This window comes from Odontesthes bonariensis, chromosome 10, assembly GCF_027942865.1.
Source record: "Odontesthes bonariensis isolate fOdoBon6 chromosome 10, fOdoBon6.hap1, whole genome shotgun sequence".
NCBI lineage: Eukaryota > Metazoa > Chordata > Actinopteri > Atheriniformes > Atherinopsidae > Odontesthes > Odontesthes bonariensis.
The window spans coordinates 17,392,561-17,416,787 of record NC_134515.1 but is presented as its reverse complement, the minus strand read 5'-3'; the positions used below and the strand labels follow the sequence as shown (position 1 = coordinate 17,416,787).

Here is a 24,227-nt window from a genome sequence, read left to right as displayed (position 1 = left end):
AATACAGTGTATTGTAATGATAAAATGTACTATTGTCTATTGTACTCAGATTTTTCTAAACTAAGATTGAAGACATTGTCTTTATATGTAGTTGGTCTCTTATATTTGTTTTACATTTACTCTAATCACCTCCCTTATTGATTGAATTACTTGAGCTGTCAAAATGAGAGCATTATCTTGGAGGCTGGAAGTGAGAACGACTCCACAGTTAACAGGCTGATGACTGTTGGTGCCTCAGGTGTATCCCTTTCAACAACCAGTTGAACTGGTTGGAATTAACTGACAAACCGCAGCGTATATTTCATGCTATGACGAGACTTTAGCGGCTCACAAAAAAAACAATGACCTAATTATTGGGCAAACACAGCGTGATCATGAGTGTTTGACTTCTTTGGTGTATTTGATAAGCTCACCTGACACTGTCCTGTTGTCCTGTTGACCAACTCTGGAAAATTACATGTTTTCTAGTGTGAGTCAAGAGTAAAGCAAACGGGAATCTATAAACAAGACACTAAGTGAGGAAGCTAAAACTCAAATCTGACAAAGCGCTGATTAACATTACATAATGTTGTCTGTATTTATCATGGAGGATACTATTCTAATGTCGATACTTCAGGGACAGAATTGTGTGTTAAGAAGGCAAAATTTAGATTTTTAGATTTAGAAATGATAGCTTATCCAAGTCTGGTGCTTGAATTAGTTAGAGTGACACATTACGGTGGTGAATATTTAATTCAGGAGCATCGTCCCCATATGCAAACAAGGTGTGTTTGCATACACCTCTAACTGTATGAAAATTTTGACCTTTGCCTTGAAAAGTCTCTTGTTTAAACTATCCCCTCTTCACATCTCCAATAGGAGAACACATACAATCCCATGTTTGAAAACAGTGTGAAACCAGATATAGTCCCCCCCCCGGGGTTAAATGTCATAGTGATTTTCTATTTTTAACTGTGCTTTATATGAACCTCCATTAAATCATAAAAGAAAAGCAACATCGAAGCTTTCCGTAAAACGAAACTCCCAAGATACTTATGTTTCAAAATGACACGTATGTGATGAAGGCCAGTAATAAATAGAATACTCAAGTGTGGAGGAACTTTCATGTCAGGGCATGCCAGTTGAAGTCCCCATCTTCTTTTTGATTGACACTATCCAGTGCATTTAATGACCCACTCACTGCACTTGTGACCCAACAATGAGCTCCATTTGGCTCCTGCAAGGTGTGAAATGGCACACTCCAACCGGAGCCCTCTGCCTTTGTTGCTGGGATTGATTTAGCAGACAGAGACAGCTCACAGGGAGTGTGAATCCTGCTGCTTATTCACCAGGCAGACTGTGACACAGCCCTGAGCTCCACCCCTTTAACGCAGACACACTCTCACAGTCTGACTTTACAACCTTCTCCCTGCCCACTTCTCACTCAGTACAAGTCAGACTGCAGGGAGTGCACGGTTCTCTAGGATTACACTCATTCATCACAAACGGAGTACAGTTTGTTGACAGAAAAGCGTAAAGCCCCACAGACCACGCCAGCATGGGGAGCAGCATTTCATGTGTCCCCCAGCACAACTTCAGTTTCTCCAGCAAGAGTTTCATTCGCAGAAACAGGTAAGGCAATTTTGACCTGTCCAGGTATTCATGCTGTACTTGTGTCAGTGAGTGCACAGAGCACATGTCATGCCCCTGACTGCTCTTTGTTATTTTAGACTCAGCATTTCAGCTGGAAGGAATTCTCAGGATTTGAGTTGAGGGGTTAAAAACCACTTGTGAATTTTGTCAGGCTGGGTTAAGGATCATATAATAATACTGGATAGTCCCTAAGTCGTGCCTGAGTGATACCTGTTTGGCCAATGGTGTCAGATCCAGTTACCATTTGCCCTTCCCTTTGCATCTCTGTGAACTTGATCTGCCAGCTGACCATTAATCTGGTTTTGCTTAAAAAAATTTTTTTTTTAAATCTCTCACCCCATTTGTTATCTTGATCTCATGTTGGATATTGTAGTTTTTAATCGTTAAGATCTGGTTTATTACGTTTAGATTTCTATCTGGTTTTCTTTGACCCTCTGGGATTATATGCCTGGGCATGTTACAGAGGGACTATGCTGGACCATCACACCTGATTCTGATTAGCCCCATGCAGCTCCATTCCTATGTGCTGTGCTGTGTGATGATTCAGGGTCTGGTTTTGTCAAAGATGCTGTGCCGCTCTTAGTTTTCAAATCAAAACAGAGCGGGGAGAAAGCTTTGGGCTTATAAAAAAACTCAACGGCTTCCAAATTGGATCCATGGTTAAGCACAAACAATGCATTCAGTATTCCTGTTTCCTTTACCCCTGTGACTCTTTGTGTTATTGAATCAGGTGAGTCTCAGGTATTCCCCAAAGAGAGTGGGAGTGAGTGGTGCTGAATACCACAGACTTAGAGAATGTTGGGTGTGCAAATCCACTACCTATATTATACGAAGCACATTCCTCTTTCACTTTGCAACTGCATACTGCACCAAAGTCTGTCGTGTTCATACTTTTCTCAGTGAAACAAGTACATTTTTAAAAAGGGGTTTAAAGGGAACAGTATCATTCACTTGACACCCATGAATGATTAATGCTGATATGGGCTTCCTGAATAGACAGTCCTTGATTCCCACCACCCAAACAAAAGCTTACGTTGTTGCACACTGGGGACGCTGGCACACAAATGTACAGATAAGCAGATAAACAACAAGCTGGGATTGTAAAAGCAGTCCCTCGCCTTATCTTTGCAGTGAGGGCACTTCCTCATAAAGATTTGACACTAATGGTAACAGATGAGGGACATGCAAAAAACAAAGAGGCACATTGAATGCTGATTTTCCTACACATATCCTCAGTGTCATGAACACAAAACCTGACTGTTCTTATCATTCAAATAGCTGTCATTGATGGAACGAAGACAAAGGAATGGGCTTGGACAGGAGTCACAAAACATGATTAAAAGTTATTGATCTGTTGTAATAACTGAATTTGAAAAAAAGAGCAAAAAATATGTTTATTTGCATATCTTCTCTCCATCTAACAGCATCAAAGTGAACTTTCAAAAACAGGAACTATTCTTTGTTCAGTTCAGAAGTGAATTAACTGCAAACATGAAATAGATGGTAAACATTGGAGAGTGAGTGGTAAAAATATGTCTTTTTCTCTCATGAGCAGCAGTCGCCTGCTTCGCAAAAAGAATCCCCAAGAGGGACAAGAGAAGTCCAACAGCATCATCAATATCCTGAACATAGTCTCCCCCAGGAAGGTAAGAAACTTCATCGACATGGTGATAACATGATACTCCATCATCTGTACGACAGACAAAAATGCTCTGCTATGAATGTCAACGTGTTCAATTTTCCCTGCAGTCTTTCAGATTGCCTGTTCAAACATTTTGTTCATCTCAGTATTTGTACCAACATTTGTCACTGCTTGTAGGAAATGTCGCACAAAGATCTACAGACGATAGAGAACATGAAATGGGATCCTCCCTTTCCTTATGACCCAGCCAGTGGTTGGAAGAAGAGCAGTATCAACGTGAAGAATTATGGACGGATGATTCACAGCTCCAAAGTTCGTTTCCGCTTTTCCCACTGCCAGGTGAGTGGAACAGTGTCATATAGCAATGAATGTATGAGGAAATATCAGGAAGGCAACTATGAAAGAATACAAACACAATGCGTTCAAAATCCTCGCTGTGGTTTTAACCAGTAGCCAAGCCTATAGTGACACATCATGTCAGTCATCCATGTGAATCCAGTGAGTTCCCAAACTGAAAAAAAAAAAAAAAAAAAAAGAAACAACAGCGTAACAGGATGTTGCTCTGCCTTTGGGACGCACTGAAACACATGGTTGGCTTTGCTGTGGTGGCTGGCTGTGAATAATCCAATCATTTTCTCACAAAGGGGACTGCAGTCAGTGTTTGGACATGCTTATTTCTGCTGCAGTTGTGAAACATCCCCAACAGGGAACCTCAGGGTAGAGAGAGTTCCTCTGATCCCATGGGCTGATAAAGGACATGCCGGCTCCTTGCGGTGGGAACTGCAATTTTTCTGAGCCGTGACACAACGGCACTGTCAGAGCGCAAAGAGAAAAGATTGATGGGGAAATGGCGTCATGAAGGCTAAAGAACACACTGTATCATAACAGAAAATGTTCCCCCAAAAATGTCCAGCTTATTAAGCCAGAGCATTTGCGTGACTCAGCGGAAGATACGTGAATAAGCCGTTACAATACTAAATAACCTGAGAGACATAGTTCCTGTCAAAGGTTTCAGCAATGCTTGTCAGGCTGTGGAATGAACACCAGAACAGACAGTAACACACAAGTCTACTGTAAATGCATGCAAGGCTTCTTTCCATCAACTGTAAACCAGCAGATTTGATCTTTTTCTGATTATAACAGCGATACCTGCCACATAGGGATAGAAGTTTTGGTTTCCATCAAAAATGAATATTTCAAAACACATTTTTATCACGTGTTATCTCTGAATCAGCTTCATTCTTCTCTAAATTTCTCTGCAGGAAATACATGACTGCTTCCTGGATCTCTTCCAAACACATCTTCATTTTGTCTCCAACAACACAACTGGACTCACTTACCAGGTAATTGTTTCATCCTTCAAGGTCACAGTACCGCCACCACAAAGAATATAATTTTTTTCAAAATAGTTTCATATTACGTCATTACCTTTGTCATAGCCCCCTGTCAACCAGCTGGTTGTTGGTAAACAGAAAGTATGATTATGGTTCTTCATCTGTCTCGTAAAGTGTGAGCAGCCATTAATCATCAATCTTCGTACCTGCTGAGAGCTCGACTCGATTGAAAAAGAGACAGCTAAGCTCCTGCACGCAGTATTAGTCAGACTACAAATGACCTCAAATTGAAGACGCACATGAATACATCACTTGCTTGGATGTCTGACCCCAGTTCCATAGTGATTCATTTATTTGTTAGAAATTTAGAGCCGAACAGTCTGCTCTAACAGAGCACAACAGTGAGGTGGATGCTACTGTTAGCCTATGAAAAGTAAAATGTCTTTGTCTGAATGATTAAGATTCAGCCCCGTCTTGTTTCGTGTTCAGGGGACTCTTCCACTGAAAGAACTCACCATCTGCAACCTGCAACAGAACTGCAATCACAGCCAACCCCAGGAATTCGCCTTCCAAATAAACGGTAAGTTTGTCTTCGCTGAAAAGCGTCCAAGTGGCACTTGGCATCGAGCCCTGGTATGTTATAATCAACGTTTTTTTGTTTTATTGGCTGTGTTGAGTTTGACAAATCAATCAATGAGAATATAAAAGAATCAAACAGGTTTGTAAAGTTGTGGCTGACTTTAAACATCAGCTAAGGTGTGAGAACTTGGGCTGGATGTTCTGCTCGCTCTTTTTTTTTTTAAACTTAGATTAGTGCTCACTGTCTTTCTTTCTTTTTTATACCTCTGCCGGTGGTCTGCTATGTCTCTTAAACTCATCAGTTATGGATCAAATTCTCCTCGCTTAAAAAACCAGGTTGCAGCATTTCCGATGTTATCACATTCCAGTGATTCAAAGGTGCCGCGACCCTCCTCACCTCTTCACCTTCTCTCAAACCCAAGACTAACTAGATCTGTGCCCCCTAGAGCCGTGGTCAGGGGGCCAAACCGGCCTTAAAGGCCCTCCTTGTTAGACAACAGGTGCACTTCAGTCAGCTCAGCTGTCGTGCTGAAAAGCCCAGCTACCGCTCTTAGCCTTGTCACTGCATATAATCTATGGCACATTCCAAAAAGTGCTCAAGCTAATGTCTTTTAAAAATGCCACTTAGGTGATAATTTCATTCTGTTAAGAAGAAATAAGCTGCTGTTATATGAAGTTAGCTTTAGTTATTTTCTAGGGATTAATTCAGAATTACTAAGTGAAAAAAAAACAAAAAACCCACAATAGTGGGAAAATCCATTCCAGTCTTGACGGTATAAGGTTTCATTACTATCTTACTAAAATCACTGCTGTCAAAATATTGACGCTCATTGGTGTTTTCTTTATCATGAAATTGGTTAAGTCATTTCCCAGATCGAGCTTATTATCTTGTGGTATAGTCTTTCAGCTGCTTTTATTGTCAGTATGAAACCTTATGAACCTTTTGCGAGGAATCACTGACAGGAAACATGCAGAGGAAGTCTGACAAAATTCTGAGTCAAGTGAGAGATATGATGTAGAGATTCCCCGTGCGAGGCCATTGTTGGTGACTTAGAGGGTGACAAAGCAACTACAGCCAAAGCGGATGTTTAAGAATTCCCGGACGCACTGGCATGGTTCGAATTTATGTGGCTGTGAAACTTAGCTAATGACAGATAATTACTTTTAACAATAGCTAATGACTGCTGTGAGTTAACTTAAAGTTGGAATGAGAGTTTTCACTGTGCCTGTCCTGCTGGGACATGTGAAATTAACTTTTTAAAATAGTAAAAGAAATATACTTTTTTTAGGGAGTGCTGTGGTCAAGGACTTTAGTTATGAGCCAAACAGATGAGACTTGAATGGCTGCTTACTGAGGAGCAGCCAAAATTCCAGTTGTGGTTCCAAACAATTAGAGTGGAATGAATATCTGAATGAGTATCTGTGCTGGTTATCTCTGGTATGTGTGGACCTGATAGGCAGAGGGAGATTGCAGCTCTGATCATCCCTGGTCCTGTTCATTCCTCCTGGGTGAGCAGTCAGTGGGAGGGAAAATCTGCTCCAATCTTTAAATGCCAAACGCAGCAGGTCAAAGGGACATTTTCCTTGGCAGGTCTTACATGTGGTTTACTGTCCTGAACATGTGTTAACGTTTATTGTACTTGTTGCATAACTTGCAGTAAACAAGGAAGCAGAGCGTAAACTCCACCGATGGTTTGGTAACATGACAGAAACGTGTTTGATTAGGAAAAAAAAAAAAAGATCCTGAATGAGAAACCTGGGTGGCACTTTCTCTTTCTGACTTTGTGATCTTTATACTCTGAAGGTGTCAGTCTTAACCCCATCATCGTATACTGTGCCAACCAAGAAGAAATGGACCTGTGGTTTGGCCTGCTCAAAGAAAACATTGAGGCGAATGGAGGCACTGCATTCGCCCCGGAAAACTTCACAAGACTTAGAGTAAGTTCAACAACAGCTTCTTTCTGTGACATTTTGACATGTGGAAGAAGCAAAATTGCTGATGTTAGATAACGTGTGCATTCGATTTAGGGGAGGTCCTGCTGTTTTGTGTGCTGCTTGGATGTTGTTGGTTACCAGGGGTTCCTTTCTGGAACTAAGCCACGATTAATTCAACCTGTGCTTTGCTCACTGCGACTAGTCAGAATACAAATTCAAACAAGTACTTGATCATGTTTTTCCACCTCCACCTGACGGATTAGTTTTGCTTCCAACCACTCCTGATAAAACAGGATGTGTATGCGTGTGTAAGCTGGGTGAGTCATTTGGGTCACTGCTGGCTCTCCCTGAGGCCAGGATACTAGGGAGCGGCCTTGACCGCATTACAGCCCACATCAAACTAACCTAACATCTGTACAGGGGTTGAAGTGCTGACTATACCCACAGGTGGGGAAGTGGCTGATGAAACTCAAAAACTTAGTTGTGTCATGCAAGAAGAAAACAATTTAGCTGAATAAGCCTTAGCTTAGAAGTGTTTTGGATGAAGAAACATGTGAAATTCCTAGGGACAAACCCACATCAATGTGTTTAAGTTTGCTTATTGTCAGCACTGTTCATATTTATTTAAGAGAAGATTCTGCCTAACTCATGTTCTCCGTTGTTTGCTTTCTTTAGCTGAACCAGGTCAAGACTCCCGAAGGAAGAGAGGAGCTGAGAAACTCCATCAACAGAGAGCCCATCTACGAATGGGAGGGCTCTCAGCGGGACAGCTTGGGCCTCATCACCTATGTCACCAAAGTCCGCCTGCAGCACCTGCCCTGCCAGGTACCACTTCACTGCTGCTTATCAAGAGTGAATCACTATTACCGCTCACTTGCCTGTAAATGGAACAGTACAGTGCAGCCCACTGTAACGTGTAATATAAACATGTTTTCAAACTCTGGGAATTTTTCACATGATGAATAGAAACAGGATAACATCAGCTCTAAATCCAGGTGACTCACATAGTTTTCAAATTGTGCAACTCACACACATTACCTCAACACAATGTAAGGAGTGAGTGAAAAGGGTGGAGTCCATACCAGGAAGTGACACTTCTATGCAAACTATATCTATACTGTATTTACTTTCCTGTCAAAGAGTTCCACTAAGTAACACATATGTAACCAACTGACAACCAACTGACAGATACCTGACTCCGACTAACTAAACTGAGACAAGATCACCAAATTAACAACAACAAATTATGCTGATACAGCTTCACATAAAAACAGTAGTCATGACACAGCTTGCATGGATATCTGTTCATTTTCTATGGGAAGCAGCGGCAGCTCCATTGATGTGATTTAGGGCCTGGGTGTGTGAGAAGCATTTGCTTGGCTCACGCACTGACTCGACTCACCTCACAGCTGGAATGTCAGCTGTCTGTTCAGACACACCCTCTAAGAGCGAGGAAATATAAACTCTGCCGCACCTTTAAAGGTTCCACAAACTGGTTTGACTGAAGATTTCACTGGAATTTAACATCTACTATCTACTATCCAAAACACAGTATTAGAGGATAAAATCAGTAGCTTCGAAATGTTTGCACAAGGTGTCACGGTTGCTTTTGTGCCTTGCCTTGTTTGTTGCATCTATCTTTTTCTATCTAATGCAACATCAAAACTGATGCACAAACTATAGACACAAAAATATATTCGGGAAATGTAACACTGGAATTTGGCTCCTGGATAAGATGCATTGAATATAGATATATCTCATGAACACACAGCGACTGCACAGCCTTCATTAGGCTCCCTATAATCTTGTGTCCACAGGAACAGAGTGAAAGACTGCTGGTGATGTATCCATCAACCCTGATCATCCTATCAGAGGAGAGCGATGGGCTCTTCTATAAGGTACCACTGACCTCCTTTCACTGTTGAACTTGAAATGTATGCAACCGGTACATTGCATGTATTTGCATACGGGAGTTGTATTAAACAGCCATTCTGATTACAGGGCAAACTTCCACTCAACATGTTCACGGTCACCACACCCTGTCAGGATGTCAAGCCCAACACCTTCATGATTGAAGGTAGGTACACTGAAACAGTGAACTGCTCCTTGACATACTCACTGTGTTCATATGCATTTATTTGGACTACTGTCCTCGTCCCAGAATACAAAAAGGGAAAGTGGAATCAATTTATAACTAAAATAAGTATGTTTGACTCCTCTACGATAGGTGATGATTCCCAGCTTGTTAGTACTGAGCTTTTTTCAGTCGACAACAATTTAGCTTGCGGGAAATAAGTCCTATGCGTGTGTTGAGTTGGACATATTTACAGCTCTGTTCATGTGCTGTGTGCTTTGCTTTTTTTTAAAACAAATGAGATGGTGATTATTCTCTGTTTACCATCTTCTTCTTTGTCATCTGTGTAATACTTTCCGACACCACTATCTGTGTGTCTTAGTCTGACATTGAGAAATTGAATTTAGTAAAATTTTAGTTGGACTAACATGCCAATAGCATTTTAAAAGTCCAATTCCAGTTGGACTGGACACATGTGGACACAATAATTAGAGTTTTCAAGCATCATGAACATGTGCTGACTGTCATTTAAACAGACATGTTAAAGGCACTTTAATGAGTGCACATTTCTATGCGTATTTTATGCTAAAGGGCCTTTTCTACGAATCTACTAACGTCACAGAGAGCAACCCCTCCATGAATGAGTTGGTTTTATCCCTGGTGAATAAGTCTTACTGTAGCACATTCCATTGAGCAAGTAGACCAAATGACAGGCTTTGTCCTCTTCTCCTGTCTGTTACCAGGCAAGCTGATCAACCCCATAGTAGTGTCCTGTCTGGATAGGACAGAGTTCTGTGACTGGATCCAGCATTTCAAAGCTGCTGACGTGCCTGTTCTCACTCCCCCGCCCCCAGTGTATGACATCATCTACACCCCAACAAACAGAGAGGTGAGGGCTGCACGCTTTCCTTTCCCTGGCCAGAACATTACGTTTTGTCCACGGTTGCTAATGATCCATAACTGAATGTATCATTCCTTGTAAAGCTGCAGATGAAGTGGATTTAAATTAGTGTAAAAGTGATAAAGGAGAGAGACAACTTGGCCTTGTCTCTTTTGTAAACTGACATTCTACATGCCCATAAATGTCCTCTATATTCTGTACCAACAATTAAACTGATCAGCAAAGGATCCAAATAGATAAAAGTGTCAACGCTTTTGCCCACATTTAAACAATTAAAAATTTTAATTCAATTTTGTGTCCGTCAATCTTTAGGCTCCACGGTTCGACAGATGGAGTGGAAACAGCCAAGGAAGGGTGGATTCTCTGAAGTTCAACCAGCCACAACATGGACATGGGTCCCAGAACTTTCACACACCCATTCATGAGGACAACCCTCTGTCCCCTGGATACACTGAACCCCTCTATGTAAGTTAGCTGTGTGCTACAGCTTAAGTTCCGGTATTCTTGACCTAAACAATACCTGCACTTAAGCAGTTCTCTGCAAAAAGACTTGCACTTGTTGGTGGAGATGAGCAACACCTTTCTTTTATCAAATTAATTATAAAGTAAGGTGTGGAGAACAAGGTTCTACTGTTATGACTGCTAAGGTGTTAATTATTGATTCTTTTGGAAAAAATGGACCAGGCAAAAGAAACCTTTTGAAATTATGAAAATAAGAAGTCTCAAAATCCTGTTTCAGCAATACAAACTTTTCTCGTTAATTTCTGAGTCCTTAGAAAGTCCCGAAACACTTTCCTTTATCAGGACATTTGACCAAACTCCCCCATGAGGGGAAATGTTGCTGTTCAACTTCTAACCTTAACCATCACCACTCTCCCAATTAATTTGATGGAGACATTTCTCATGTCTTTGTTTACTAAAAACAGAAAACAGTACGTACTGAGAACTAACACTGTAGATACAGAAGCCAGATAATAAGGTTTGCCTCCCAGCACTTGGGTTTTTAAAGTCCCTGATGCAAAACGTGTTGTAAAGTTATGCCCCTTGGCTGACATCTTTCTTTTGGTACGTTTGTTGCATGTACAGCGCAGTTCCAGCCGTCCCTCCTCGACTGAGACTGCCCGACTTGGCAGCAGAACCAACAGCGTGTCTTCCCACACGAGGCCAGAACGCGACCCACGACCTTTGTCACTGCGCTATTCATCCCCCCAGCACAGCGCCTACCTCCAGCCTGCAGAGAGCTCCGTGCTGTCTCAGGTCTACAGCACGCCCTACTCCGCCATGCATCACGCCAGCCCGCAACGGCTAGAGAAAGCACCACTTGTCAAGGTAATTCAGTCTGGCGTCTGACTTGATAACCGAATATTCCCTTAGAGACTGTTGACTTACTTTACATGCCACATGCACTGTAACTAAAATAGGCACACCAAGCAGTAGGCTGAGAGGGGACATCTTATACGGTATATGGTGTTAACAGATGGAGTAAGATCGGCATTTATGCATAGTGAGGTTGAAAGATCAATCTACTCAATGTTGCACAGAATAATATGTCTGCTATGATCCATAAACAAAGTAAATCCCAGGCGGAAAATAAGTTATTGTGCTCAGTGGACATCTCTGCTTCTCCACTGTTGCATTTCATAGCTGGCATTAATCCAAAATTCAACTTAGAGACAGTTTGTCAACCAGCAAGCTAGGCATGGATCTCTTGTTTTCTTTTTTCATCTCTCTGACTTAAAGCCTAAAAAATGGTCTCTTCTCACTAACATCTGATATTGTTTGAATCCTCTATGATCAGTCTAACAGCTGGAGCACACCACAGACATCCCTGAACTACTCGCTGAACACACCGCAGCGCCATTCAGACATGTGCGCACCACGACAACCTTTATCGCCTCTGTATGACGAGCCCTGCAGCCCAGAAATCTACTCCCTGGAGGAGGCCATGCCACTGGTAAGTGGGTCAACGATACTGGATCTAAGGTCTCAGTTTTCACCTGCATCTGATATCAAGCAGTTCCTACCCACATAAACAGATATGAACGTCTTTGTTCAAGTTGTTGATGAGTTTCTTTGAGGATGTTAAATCTCTTATGAAAGTTACCTGAAGTAAAAGTTTCATTGCAGATTTCTAAATCTAAATGTGTTCGCAACTTCTTTAAAGGGGTTAGATCAGATGAGATCAAAATGTCCTTTTACATAATTGCTCATGGCAGTCTTCAGAAGTTTGACCAACGAACAATTTCCGTCTCTGTTCTTTAGCAGCAGAGCTGGCATGGACCGTTTCAGCACAGACACCACCATCAGGACCCCCAGCTCCTCCCCTCCTCCTTCCAGCTCCGCACCCCTCCCTTGGGCAGACGTTGCAGGAGAAGCCTGGTCCTGACCAACTCCAAGGGACATGCTTTCAGCCAGGAGTCAGAAACTCCTCTAAGCCAATCAGAGCAGAGAGCAGAGGCCGTGTCAAAGTTAAAGCTGCTGCCAGCGCCCAGCCAAGTGCAAGAGCAGGTGAGAAGCACAGAGATTCTCATCTCCAAGGACACTCCGCATTTTGGAATGCTGAAGTACAAAGTGAAATGCTGGCATGCTGTGTGGTAGTGAAGCAAGTATATATATAGTTGTGCTGCAGGTGATATTTAAACAGATGCTTCAGATGAAACACATATTTTAGGAAACATGAGAATGTTTGTTGTAGTTCATTGCAGGAAGTAACTTTCTCTGTTTTCACATCTGCGGACAGATACGTCTCCCGTCGAGCTATGTGAGGAACACTACTCAGATGCCTTATGGTTACTCACCAGGTAAGCACTGAAGGCATGCAATCATAAACCAGATGAAACATTGTTTTATGTATCCTGTGCCTCTGTGTCACCTCAAGAGTCAAGTGTGTATAGTAAATGATTATATCCCTGTAGTCCTAATTTGAAAAAAAAGAAAACTGAGTGCTATTTTGACACAATGGCAAGATGAATTTACAATTCGAATGGATGTGCTTTCAAATCTTTAATGCTACTGCATCATATTTCCTCACAAATGTGAGCTATGAGAGTCAGCACTATGATCCGCCTTCCTACATACCATCAAGAACATTGCTTACTCTCCAGTGCATCATAATTTCAATGCGGAATGCACTTGGATTGGATTGTTTGAACTCTATGCTGTCAGCAGGTAGACGGTTTAAAGGTTACAGAACTGAAGGTTCATGAAGTGTGTATATGAAATGGAGCTAAGTGCAGCTCCTTATGCCATTTGCACCACTGTCCCAGGAGGAAGATCAGTGCAAGAGAATACTGTTCACACAGGATATACTCCTCCACTGTGACTGACAGCACACAACTGGACACAGCCTTGAATTTATATCACAGATTATTTCTTAGATGTGCGACTACCGTGTCATTTCAGTTCTCAGGTTACATGTTTATGTGTTAATAGAAAGGGTATCACCAAAGAAGGAACTATGGCATGTTACACTGCAGGTTTTACAGTAAGGTTATGATTTGAGACAAGACAACTCACTCCATAATTACTTTGAGACTGTTTACACAGTCAGGGCTGGGCTTGTCTTTCATTGCTTGAAACTAAAAGCCTGGGAATGTTCTTTCACTCTTATAGATCGACATTCGTACCTTGAACCCACGGAACCAGATGACCAGGAAATGGACTATGACAACATTTGGGAGTACGACGGTGAGACTGGAATGATTCAGCCAGCGTCTGGAATTTCAACACAGTGGACAGGATTAAACTTTGGGGCCAGAGGCCTTGATGCCATGGTAACCCAGCAGAGATGGTCATAAAACATAACAATAGCCCGGCACTCGTCTGGACGTGTGCAAACAACAGATCGTTATCAGAGGGATAATAAATGCCAACAAGCACAGCCCGAACTGCTCCTAGTGTGTACAGTATGAAGCAACAAATCCCAGGATCTGCTTCGTCAGATGTTGGGTAGGAGGAATGAGGAGCACAGGTATGAAAAAAAAAGCAGTACTGTATGACCGTAACAGACACACAATTCAGTTTTCTGTTTGATATGTAGCATTCAAAAGAGAAGTCAGCAGACTGTACTGTACATAATGTATAGTTTTAATAATATTTTTGTATGTATGTGTGTATGTAAGTGCAGCAGTTTAATATGTGTTACTTTCAGAATATTCTAACCAGCTGTTCATGTTACATATGTTTCATTTTGTTTCAAATGTACACAATACAAAGCATTCCATCACGGCTTGTGAAAGTAAAGAATATATGTATATTTCCTGTAAATATTGTAGATTTAATATTTTATTATGTTGTACTGTTAAGTCAAATAGATGTGCCTTCAACCGACTGTTGGAAAGATGCTAACATTAGAATAACCATTGCACAGTGCTGATACCTGTATGACTTTATCATTTTTGTTTGATGTGTTTATTTATATTTGGAAATAAAACAATAAAATGTACCAACCAGTTTGCATCTGTTTATCGTAAATATGGGTTTTCTTTCATGTACAAAAAAAAGGCCCTAAAATGAGGTAAATACTACCTCAGATTAACATCACATGACATATTAAACGGTGACAGTTAAATCTAAGCCAAAATATAGAAGTAGCGTGTGGAAAATGAAGTAAACAAAAAGCAAAAAAACTTAAAATAGTTGTTTTCTGTTTGATGTTATCAGTCTCTTACATTGTTGTGGAGGATTGGTGGGCCACTGTTCTGTACAGCATTGCTTCACTTCATCGAGGTTTGCTGAGTGTGTTTATGCACAGCTCTCTTAAAGTCCCGTCACAGTATTTCGATTATATTAGGGTCTGGACTTTGACTAAGCCATTGCAACACCTTAATTATTTTCTTTTCCAGCCATTCTGCTAAACGCTGTACTACGCCTGCAAAAGAAGCCCATAGCATCACCCTTCCACCACCGTGCTTGAAAAATTGGTATGAGGTGTTTGTGCGGACACATTATGTTTGGTTTCTCAATGTGCTACTGAGCCTTATGACCAAACATCTCTACCTTAGTCTCTCCTTTCCATAAGACATTGTTCCAGAAGTATTGTGGTTTGTTCAGATTAATTTTGCAAACCTATGCTGTGCTGCCATGTTACTTTTAGAGAAAAGAGTCTTTCCCCTGCAAGCCCCTTCCAAACAAGCCATACTTGTTTAGTCTTTTTCGAATTGTACTGTCGAGAATGTTGACATTTAACATGCTAAATGAGGCCTGTGGCATCTGGGATGCAGTGTTTAGATTTTTTGTAATTTGTTTGAGTATCGAACTGCCTGCCCTTGGGGTGAAGCTGTCCTGAGAAGACTGGCAACTGTTTTGAATGTTTTCCACCTGTGAATAATTCTTCTCACTGTAGAATGATACACAATTGTTTGGAAATATCCTAATAACCCTTCCTGCATTTATGGGCAGCAACAATTACTTCTCGAGGCTCATTGCTGATGTCTTTCCTCCTTGGCAACACCCACCTGACTGCTCCAGACCCAGCAAACGGCCAAAAATTAGACTGTGAAATAAATAATGTCATGTGCTGTTCATATGAGGGATATATTGACTTGAATCTAAGACCTGTCAAGCAGTGTTTCCCAACCCTGGTCGTTAAGGTACACAGCCCTGCATGTTTCCATGTGTCCTTGCTCCAACACACCTGATTCAAATAAATGTGTCAGCTCTTCAGCTCTTTGAGCTTTGCAAGAGGCAGATGAAGACCTATCCATTTGAATCAGGTGTGCTGGAGCAGGGACACATGGAAAACATGCCGGGCATTATGCCTTGAGGACCATAGTTGGGAAACACTTCTGTGGACAACCAGATGATCTTTTTGTTGTGTCCTGGAAGATAAAACCTTCAAACTAAAAGGGTGTAGTTTTTTCACGTGATTATATTCTAAATTTTTGAAACAGTAACATGACCTTTTTAACAAAGGAAAATAAAATAAATTAATAGTAGGAGGTGATAGATCAGAGACGGAAGAGTGAAGATTAATTATCAGAATGAAGATTAAACGTGAACATGAATGAATGAGACAAATTACACTTTAGAATTGTTAATAATACATAACAGGGTTTTTTTTGGCACTGGCTTTACTTTTTAAGTAATAATGTCTTCTTGGCTTGAAAAGATATTTTGAGCAGTTGTTACATAACAGTTTACCAATTACGATAAATATTTTTTCTGACCAATAAACCAGTGTATGTCTTCACTCAGACCTGTTACCGTGGAAACAAAATCACATTCTCCGTAACCTCCAATAGCTGCTCCTTGTTTGCAGATTACCGTTAGATACTGAGTACCCGGAAGTCACAGGCTCCTGCTTATTTCCACACGCCCGTGTATCTTTATGACATTATGTCACATCTATGCACATAAACGTTTCCACATGGGTGTTAGATTTCCTCTGATGACCAACTAAAAAAATTGACTTTACTCAAGCTTTCTCTTCAAATCTATGTGGAACATACTGGGGCTAGTAATGGGTCATCTTAAATGTAGAATCATATATATGTGGATGATTGAGTGTTTAGATGCACACATGTACACATTTTGGCTTTATTTCTTTATCATATTGTGAAGCATATTCAGCTACTTCTGTATGTTTTAGTGGAATACAATCAAATTTGATTTGAAACTTGATTAAGAAACCCCCAGTATCAGTGACGAATCAGTGACGCTTTGAATTACATTGGTTTTGAGTATATTTCTTGTATTTAGTTGATAAATTTAAGTTTGCCATCTTCTGGAGAAAAAAATAAAATTCCCGTAAACAGTTTTATGAATCTTCAGCATTACCAGTAGGCACAACAGTATGCCTTATTATGCTAATTAGTATCCTAAAGTTTGAATTTAGTTCTAAACTTAATTCTTTATAAAAATCACTTGTATCGCTTGACACAGATCAGGTTTACATTATCTTATGTCGCCCTCTAGTGCTTGGAAGCTTTCACTCACTCCTCAGAGAGCTTTTTGAACAAGAAACAGGACACAAATCAAAGATACTGTTTACTGTAGGCCAGCTAAAAGAAATCAACAGCTCAGAGTTATCTAGAGTACAAGGCAACACTATGCATTCATTTACAAATGATCCATCATGAAAATGAATAAAGTGCCCTTCACAAAATTTATAGCTGATACTGATACAGAATGCTGTCCTCAAAATGACTTTTTGAAGGGAGCGTTGTTAAATCGCCACATTTAACGCTGAAGCAGATGCCACTCTTATATATCTGTAAAGTATTACAAATAATTGGCGGTGAGAATATCTTACAAACTTTGGACAAAAAATATGCTACATAATATTCATGATATGGAAACATGAAGGCTCAAAAAAGGCCACATTCCTCAAGACCCTCAAGTTAATGAAATAGCTCATTAATCTATCATCTCAAGTCTGTACAGCTCTGAGTAAACCTGCCTCTAATCTTCCTGCAGAACATACTTACAAACATTATTTACAAATGTCTAAACCCTCCTCTCAAATGAACAAACATGTCTCATTCTGCCTTTGGTCACGTCATACTTCATATGAATCCTCTATGATGTCAAAGGGTCTCCCAAAAGTCTCCCACAATAATCTAGGAAAAACTTCAATCATTGGAATTTAAAATGTTCCATTCCGTTGAAGATTAAACCGACGTAACTGTAGCGCGAACACATCCAAGTTTCCTCCGAGGATTGAGGTCGTGTAGAGGCTCGTATCAGGTATTCATGAGAAAATGAGGCATTGCAATCATGACGTATTGAGAAACAGACAGATCAAGGATATGTTAGTGCAGGATAATGCAGCTTCGTCTCATTGGTTGCAGCCTCCACTTTGACGTACTTACGCAGGTATCGGATGGCTGAGAGAGCACTTATGTTTGCCAGCAGAACTGTGTGAAATTAAAAGGAGAAAGTGCATCATCGCATAACTCACCAGACTGAAACAGTGACTGCTTTCGGTTCTTGTGAAGTTCACTTCTTCTGAAGCTGATTTCTGTCATTGTTTTGACAATGTTACCAGAGAATTTTTTTGTTGGAAATGTTTTAAAGCCGCAGAGTATGAATAAATCAAAGAGTCCTTTCATTCTCTAAAGAACTCCTTTTTTCCTATTAATCTCACTTTTTCAAATGTTGCATATGTTGCATGAATAGGAAAAATAGAGACTACATAGGCACCTGCTTTGTAACATCAAATTAACATCTAACGTTTTCTAAAGTTTCAAAAGGTGGATTTGCAACTTTAACTTTTCTAATGATTTTAAGTACTTCAATGTTACACATAATATTAACATGCTTACCAGCCTTCCAGGCATCTCCAACTTGTGGGTTTGCAGTCTTCAGCACCCATGAAGCAAAAGCAATGCAAACTAGACACATATCTGACTGTTTGAGGGCCATGAGGGGTGCATCCAACCCTTGAATTAGAGGAAATTTTTTGAGTCATTGAACAATTCATGCAAATGCAAAACAAAGACTGATAAAAATCCATTGACGGATCCACTGACGTCCATTTGAAGGTTAATGTATTTTTCATTTGACATTTAACGTGCCAACAGCTGTAGGAATGCTCCCAATAATACAGTACGTTAGGACCTTCTCTGTCACACTAGGATTTGGTAAATTCTTAACACCTGGCTAAACTCCTGCTAAGCAAACATAGAAGGCCTTTGGGGGCCTTTTCGAGAAGTAAGTGCTAAACATTAGATGCTGCGTTAATAATTCAAATCAGGGAAGGATTTACATAAAGACTCGTCAAGACGAGTTATTTTTATTTCTCTTCGCAGCCAGATATAAATTAGAGTGTTCTACTGGCAGCTTACAGGAGACAGTCATCGAGGGAAGTCAAGTTATCACGTAGTATCATTCCTTCGGGTTGCAACACTACGTGCTCGCAGAGTCGTCTGACAGCTGAGGAAAGAGAATCTGTCCTGGTCATGACTGTAACAGCTGAGTGGGATGTGTCTGCATTACAACTGTCCACATGTGAAGCACAAAGAGAGCTTTCTTGAAGAGGTCAAATATGGCATGTGCATTGTTTTCTGTGACTGTCAGCCAAAGGTTCCGTAAGGACAGAATGGCCCAGAGGATTACACTAATCCTGGTTTTGTTCTTTGAATGATCACATTGAAATTAAGGTTGCACAAAGTCACTGAGATGTTTTAAGCTTGCAGTGGGCCAACCCATGATAATAACCACCTGAAACATCACCTGATGTTGATGAAATGTCGTGGGTGGAAGTTTTAGTTCAAACATGATGCAAACCATCTTTAGAGCTGACGGCTTTGTGAAAATGTTGGAATCAGACATTTGATGCTGCTCACCTGGATGGTGCTACACTGAATTCGGTGCTCACATCACATTTCTCTTGCCGTTTTGACCTTTGCATGAACTGTCTGCTGTTGAAGATTTGTGTTGTTTTGTAAAAAACAAAGTAACTGTTACTCTGAATCAGGTGTTGTCAAATCAACCTAAATTCACATGACATCTAATTTAATAGCAATAAAGGAAACATTCTGATGACTGCAACAACAAATGTTAAAGCCTCATGAGCTTCCACTGTAACCGTATGAATCCCTATCTTACAGTGGACTTACCTGGATTTGAAATAGTCGCCTGTAAGTCTTCGTATATGAAAGGCTGCTGTGCGAGTTGTCTGGAGATCCTTTCGTCCAAGTGGTAGAGCAGCGGATCAGGAACCATTACATCTGGGTTTCCCAGCGCATTGAGGTGAGGATCAGCCCTCAGAGTGGATCTGCAACTTCGCCTCACAGGTACAAGAGACACAGAGTTTGACCTCTGCTTCTGAAAATTAGATGCTGAAAATTTGATGTTCCTGAAGGAAAGTGACTTCAGACAGAAGAATTGATCTCTAAAGTCAGTGTCTGTGAAGAAATCCTCATATATGTCAGTGTTAATCTCAGCTGAGCTTTCCTTACGACTGAACCTGCTCACGATCCTCACAGGAGGGCAGTTATCTTCTTCATCCGATTCCACAGAAGAATCGTCAGACGAGGAGGATGCAAAGAAATACTCATAGGCCTCTGGGAATTGTAGATTTCTTCCAGCTGAGCGAGAACAGGAAAATATAGGAACTGTCTTGTCTTGTTTTTTTTCTTCTGCTGTTATGAGAGGGTAGAAGAAGTTTTCTGTATCAAACTCTGAGAAGAAGTGATCATATGTTTCAGGGACAGAGTTTCCACCAGTGTAGAGGGTTGATATGTCATCTGTAGCAGAGTGGTGGGGAACTGACTGTTTGCCTCCAAAGAGATACTGAAATATATCTGTGAGAGAGATGCTGTAACTGTCAGAGGAAGGTAAAGATTTCACATCTTTGTCTATCTTCGGTGCACAGTCTCCAGTGAAATCCTCAAATTTTACAGACTCACTTTCATCAAAGGTTTGTAAAGGTTCACCCTTCCTTGCGTAGCTGAACGACTCAGATTCCAGAGCCTGTAAATTGTGCACGCTGATAGCTTTGGAGATCTTTTTGAGACATTTTTGAGCCCTTTCACTGAGAACAGGTTCGGAAGTGTCAGTCACAGATGCCAGTAGCGTATTTACTGGGTAAATAATACCACCATGGCTCACTGGGACAGGTTCACTGTCCCAGGTGACTTCACTCCTTGAAGAATAAGATTTAATAACAGAGGTCTCCTCAGTGGTTTGCTCAGTTTGCTTGGACTCATGATTTTGAGTAAAATTTCCTGGATCACACACAGCAAATATGTCAGTTTCTTCACTCTCCTGAACAGGTGGCAGAGAAGCTTTGCTAATATTACGTAAACCCAAAATGTCATTTATTGTCAGTTTCTCCATCTCTCTCCAAAAAGAAGACATGGCAGACCCCGAATTCTCCATCTTTTCAGGTTCGTCTGAAGGTTTTGATGCAGTGATGGCGTCCTCTGCTTCACCCAAAATGTCACACTTGCATTCTGGTTTGCTCTCGGGTCCGGATGAAAAGTCTTCTTGCTCCTGTTTTACCAAGATTGGCACTTTTTTTTCACCTTGACTTCCAGACTCATGTTCACTGGCAGATGAACTATAGCTTAACGACATGTCTGTGAGGTTTTCATTTGAGAATGACATGACAGAATCTGTGTCCAGAGTACAGCAGGATGACACATGGGTGATATCTGAAGGACTCATTAGTAAGTCTTCAGATAAAGACAGTTTGGTTTCTGTCTGGCTGTTGCTTGTTAAAACCAACTTTTGTGATGCTTCTGATGGATTTCGGATGTTTTTTTCTGATGAAATGTCAGAGGTTTTAACCATTGGATGATCTGTTTGCTGTTCTGGATCTAAACTGGACAAATTTGTAGGCACATAGCTTTTGTCATGTGGCTGATTGATACAATCTGATGTTAGATTGGTGCCGATCACTTCATCACTGATTTCCAGTGGTGAAGATTTCGCATCAAGAGTGTGAGAAGTGATCAAAGCTATTGTGGAGGCAGAAAAGTGAGCGTTTTCCAGTGTACGACTACGCTGATTAGTGTCAGGACAGTCCCTTTCCAGCTGTTGTTGGAGCTCACTTTGACACAGCATGCTTTTATCTTTGCCAGAATTTTCAGCCTCTGCAGCCAGGACTGACTTAGCAGCAGATTGTTTGACATATTGGCTGACTTCCACAGGTGGAGCACATGACTCTGCACTTGGTAAAAGGCTGACTGATTTGACCTCTGCTGGGGAATAGTTTTGATATTGTTCATTTTCACAGCCGTTGGCAGAAGTATTCATTTTATCACACTGCTGGAGATCCCCTGCTTTTACGACATGATTGCGATTTTCATTTCCAAACAATCCAGGTGATTTTTCCACCTGTGGTTTGCTGCACAGCTGTGAAAGTGTTGCGTCATTAGTACCGTTGCTCGCAGACAACATTACATTGTCATCATTTTGACTCATGGGGGATGCTGTCTTGTGGTTAGTCAAATTATTTTCAGCCAAGCCTGTTGCTGTACACCTCCGTCTAAGTACGACATTTGGCAAATGCCCATTTTCTATTTGATTAGCAGACATGTCCACTGGCAAATTGCTGGTGTTTGAATATGGAGTAGGAAGATAGGTGAGATTTTTTTGTGGTGCATTTAAATGAAGTGACTCCTCTGATAAACACAGACCTGCTCCTTCTCTTGATGCATGCTGCTCCTCCTCTGAGTCAGTCTGCTTGACTAAAGCCTGCCTCTCACATGCCTGTCCTGCCTCCACACTAAGTCGTCTCTTCTTTTTCTTCTTCTTCCTGAGAAAGGAAGATGGAGACGACTCCTGGTTAGGGATGTAGTCCTCTCTCGTACCAGACTTTTTCCTGAGTATTACTTGGCTCGTCAACAAACCCTCCTGCTCATCCAGACTTCTGCACATTTCTACACTGAAGGACTGAGGTGTTTTTTCTGAACAGATAACACTGTTTGTTGAGTCATGAGACTGATTCCACTGTGTTACCTCATTTACTCCTGTTTCTCTACTGGGTTTCTCTTTAATGAATAGTTCTATTTCAGATGGTTTGCAACTCTTGACCTTTGAGTTACTAAAGGCTGCAGGATCAGAGGAAATATTGGACTCAGCTTTGATTTTTTCCTTTGTCTTTAAGTTCCCACTGGTGCCGACGGGCCTCATGGTCTCTGTGCCAAGTGCTGTTTCACTCCTGGCAGGCAGCGTGTTTGACTTGGGGAAGTTTTTTAGCAAATAGTTTCGACTGGCTTGTTGCCCATTACCACAGTGCTCCTCCTCTTGTATCGCTTTGTTTCCAACTCTCTCTTGGCTCGGCTCAGCCTCTGTGACACTTTTCAGCCTTTCAAAAAATATATTGACTGACTGCAAGTGTAAGTCCTCCTCACTGCCTGAGAGAATGCTGTCAAGGCCTCCGATGCCATGCTTAGTGAGGCAATGCTCCACAGGGGATCCCTCATATTCTATGGTGTCATCAATATGATGCTCATTCTCTGAGGAGTCTTGTGTTGGGTCGATTCTCTGGGCCTCTTGTGCAAGACAGGACCCTGTGTCATCAATGTCGCTCATTCCTGAGTCATCCACGCCCGCTAATGAAGGAGGAAGCAGATTACACTCCTCGGTCTCGGCAAAGAAGCCCTCCCAGTCACGGTCACAGATCTCCACACTGTATTCAAAGTCATCCATTTAGACTCAGCCTAAAGGCTTCCTGCAATAAAATGTATAAATTATAAGAGCTAATATAAAAAAAATAAAAGTGTAAAAGTAGATGTATTACTTAAAAAAAGTTTAGTGTCCTCCAATGAACAAATATTGCATAATACGCGCTTAAATACAAACCTTGAGAAGTTAAAAAGGCAGATTAAAAAAGCCATAGTGATTTTAACTGGAGACATCTTTTGCAGCACAATTCAATCATGCAAATGATAAACTGGAAAATACAACTTCTTGCAAAAGCTGTGGCTATAAACAAAAAGGTAGCCTGCATCTATATCTGAGCTCACATGAAATGAAGCTACGCAGAATGGCAGCAATTCGTTTTCTTTTCGAATGTGTAGTTTTCCTCTGCACAGGTGTCCTACCTGCTCTGCTTCAGCTGGTCGGGCATGAGACACGGTTCAAGGAAGTCGCAGCAGCCCCATGCTGTATCCACTCTCGTGGGCGTTCTTGTGCCTCAGCATGCAGTGCAGCAAGCCCCATGATTCGTTAAATATAGAGCGGTGCTTCAGATCACGTAATACACGCAGTGTTCTTACAGCAGCCATCTCCAACAGAGGTATAGCATTTCAGAACTTTAAATAGATTCTCCACTAGAAAACTGCTTAACTGGTTAGTCTTAAATCAAGTATTATTTGGCTTGGTGACATGTTGCTGTAATACAAGATATTTGTGTTTAACCTATTTTTATTCATTATATATTGTGATTTGTGATTAAACGAGTACTATAGAGTTCAAAATGCAGCAGGGCCTGCAGAAACAAGTCTGACATCAGATACTGCAGCAGCCCCCTCAGCAGATATGGGCATCATGTGAGGTGTGTGTCAGTCAGCTGATTGTGATGTGACATCATGGCTTGAGAGTGGATCCGAATCTTTCCAATGCAATGTTTCCAGACACAGCAGGAGAGCCGGAATAAGGCAAGTGGAACTTCTTAATGGGAGACTGGTGGCTCCTCTGACATCATGCAACAGGCATCCAGACCCAGAATTCAGGTTT

At 41.2% G+C, this 24,227-nt stretch overlaps 1 protein-coding gene and 1 long non-coding RNA gene across 3 annotated transcripts; one reads left to right on the top strand and one right to left on the bottom strand.

The window, feature by feature from the left end:
- Positions 1-1,400: 1,400 nt before the first annotated feature.
- plekhn1 (pleckstrin homology domain containing, family N member 1) lies at positions 1,401-14,555 on the top strand. Of its 2 annotated transcripts, none has more exons than XM_075476551.1 (16): positions 1,401-1,611; positions 3,188-3,278; positions 3,452-3,613; positions 4,537-4,617; positions 5,098-5,188; positions 6,992-7,125; positions 7,798-7,947; positions 8,940-9,020; positions 9,124-9,199; positions 9,940-10,085; positions 10,410-10,562; positions 11,184-11,426; positions 11,896-12,051; positions 12,363-12,605; positions 12,838-12,898; positions 13,710-14,555. In XM_075476551.1, the coding sequence occupies exons 1-16, from the start codon at positions 1,538-1,540 to the stop codon at positions 13,892-13,894; spliced, it is 2,127 nt and encodes a 708-aa protein (XP_075332666.1). In that variant the 5' UTR covers positions 1,401-1,537; the 3' UTR covers positions 13,895-14,555. The 2 variants fall into 2 exon arrangements, with proteins under 2 accessions (XP_075332666.1, XP_075332665.1); XM_075476550.1 differs by having other exon boundaries at positions 12,360-12,605.
- Positions 14,556-17,093: 2,538 nt separating this feature from the next.
- On the bottom strand, positions 17,094-23,682 carry LOC142390251 (uncharacterized). The gene is made up of 4 exons (XR_012770446.1): positions 23,594-23,682; positions 19,658-23,220; positions 18,362-18,478; positions 17,094-17,953 (listed from the first exon to the last, which is right to left on the bottom strand). It is a non-coding gene; the product is annotated as an uncharacterized LOC142390251 (long non-coding RNA).
- Between the last annotated feature and the right edge of the window lie 545 nt (positions 23,683-24,227).

Coding starts and splice junctions, on each gene's coding strand:
- plekhn1 (XM_075476550.1), top strand. CDS start 1,538: ATGGGGAGCAGCATTTCATGTGTCCCCCAGCACAACTTCAGTTTCTCC. Junction 3,279..3,451: donor ACATAGTCTCCCCCAGGAAG/GTAAGAAACTTC, acceptor CACTGCTTGTAG/GAAATGTCGCACAAAGATCT. Junction 4,618..5,097: donor CAACTGGACTCACTTACCAG/GTAATTGTTTCA, acceptor TTTCGTGTTCAG/GGGACTCTTCCACTGAAAGA.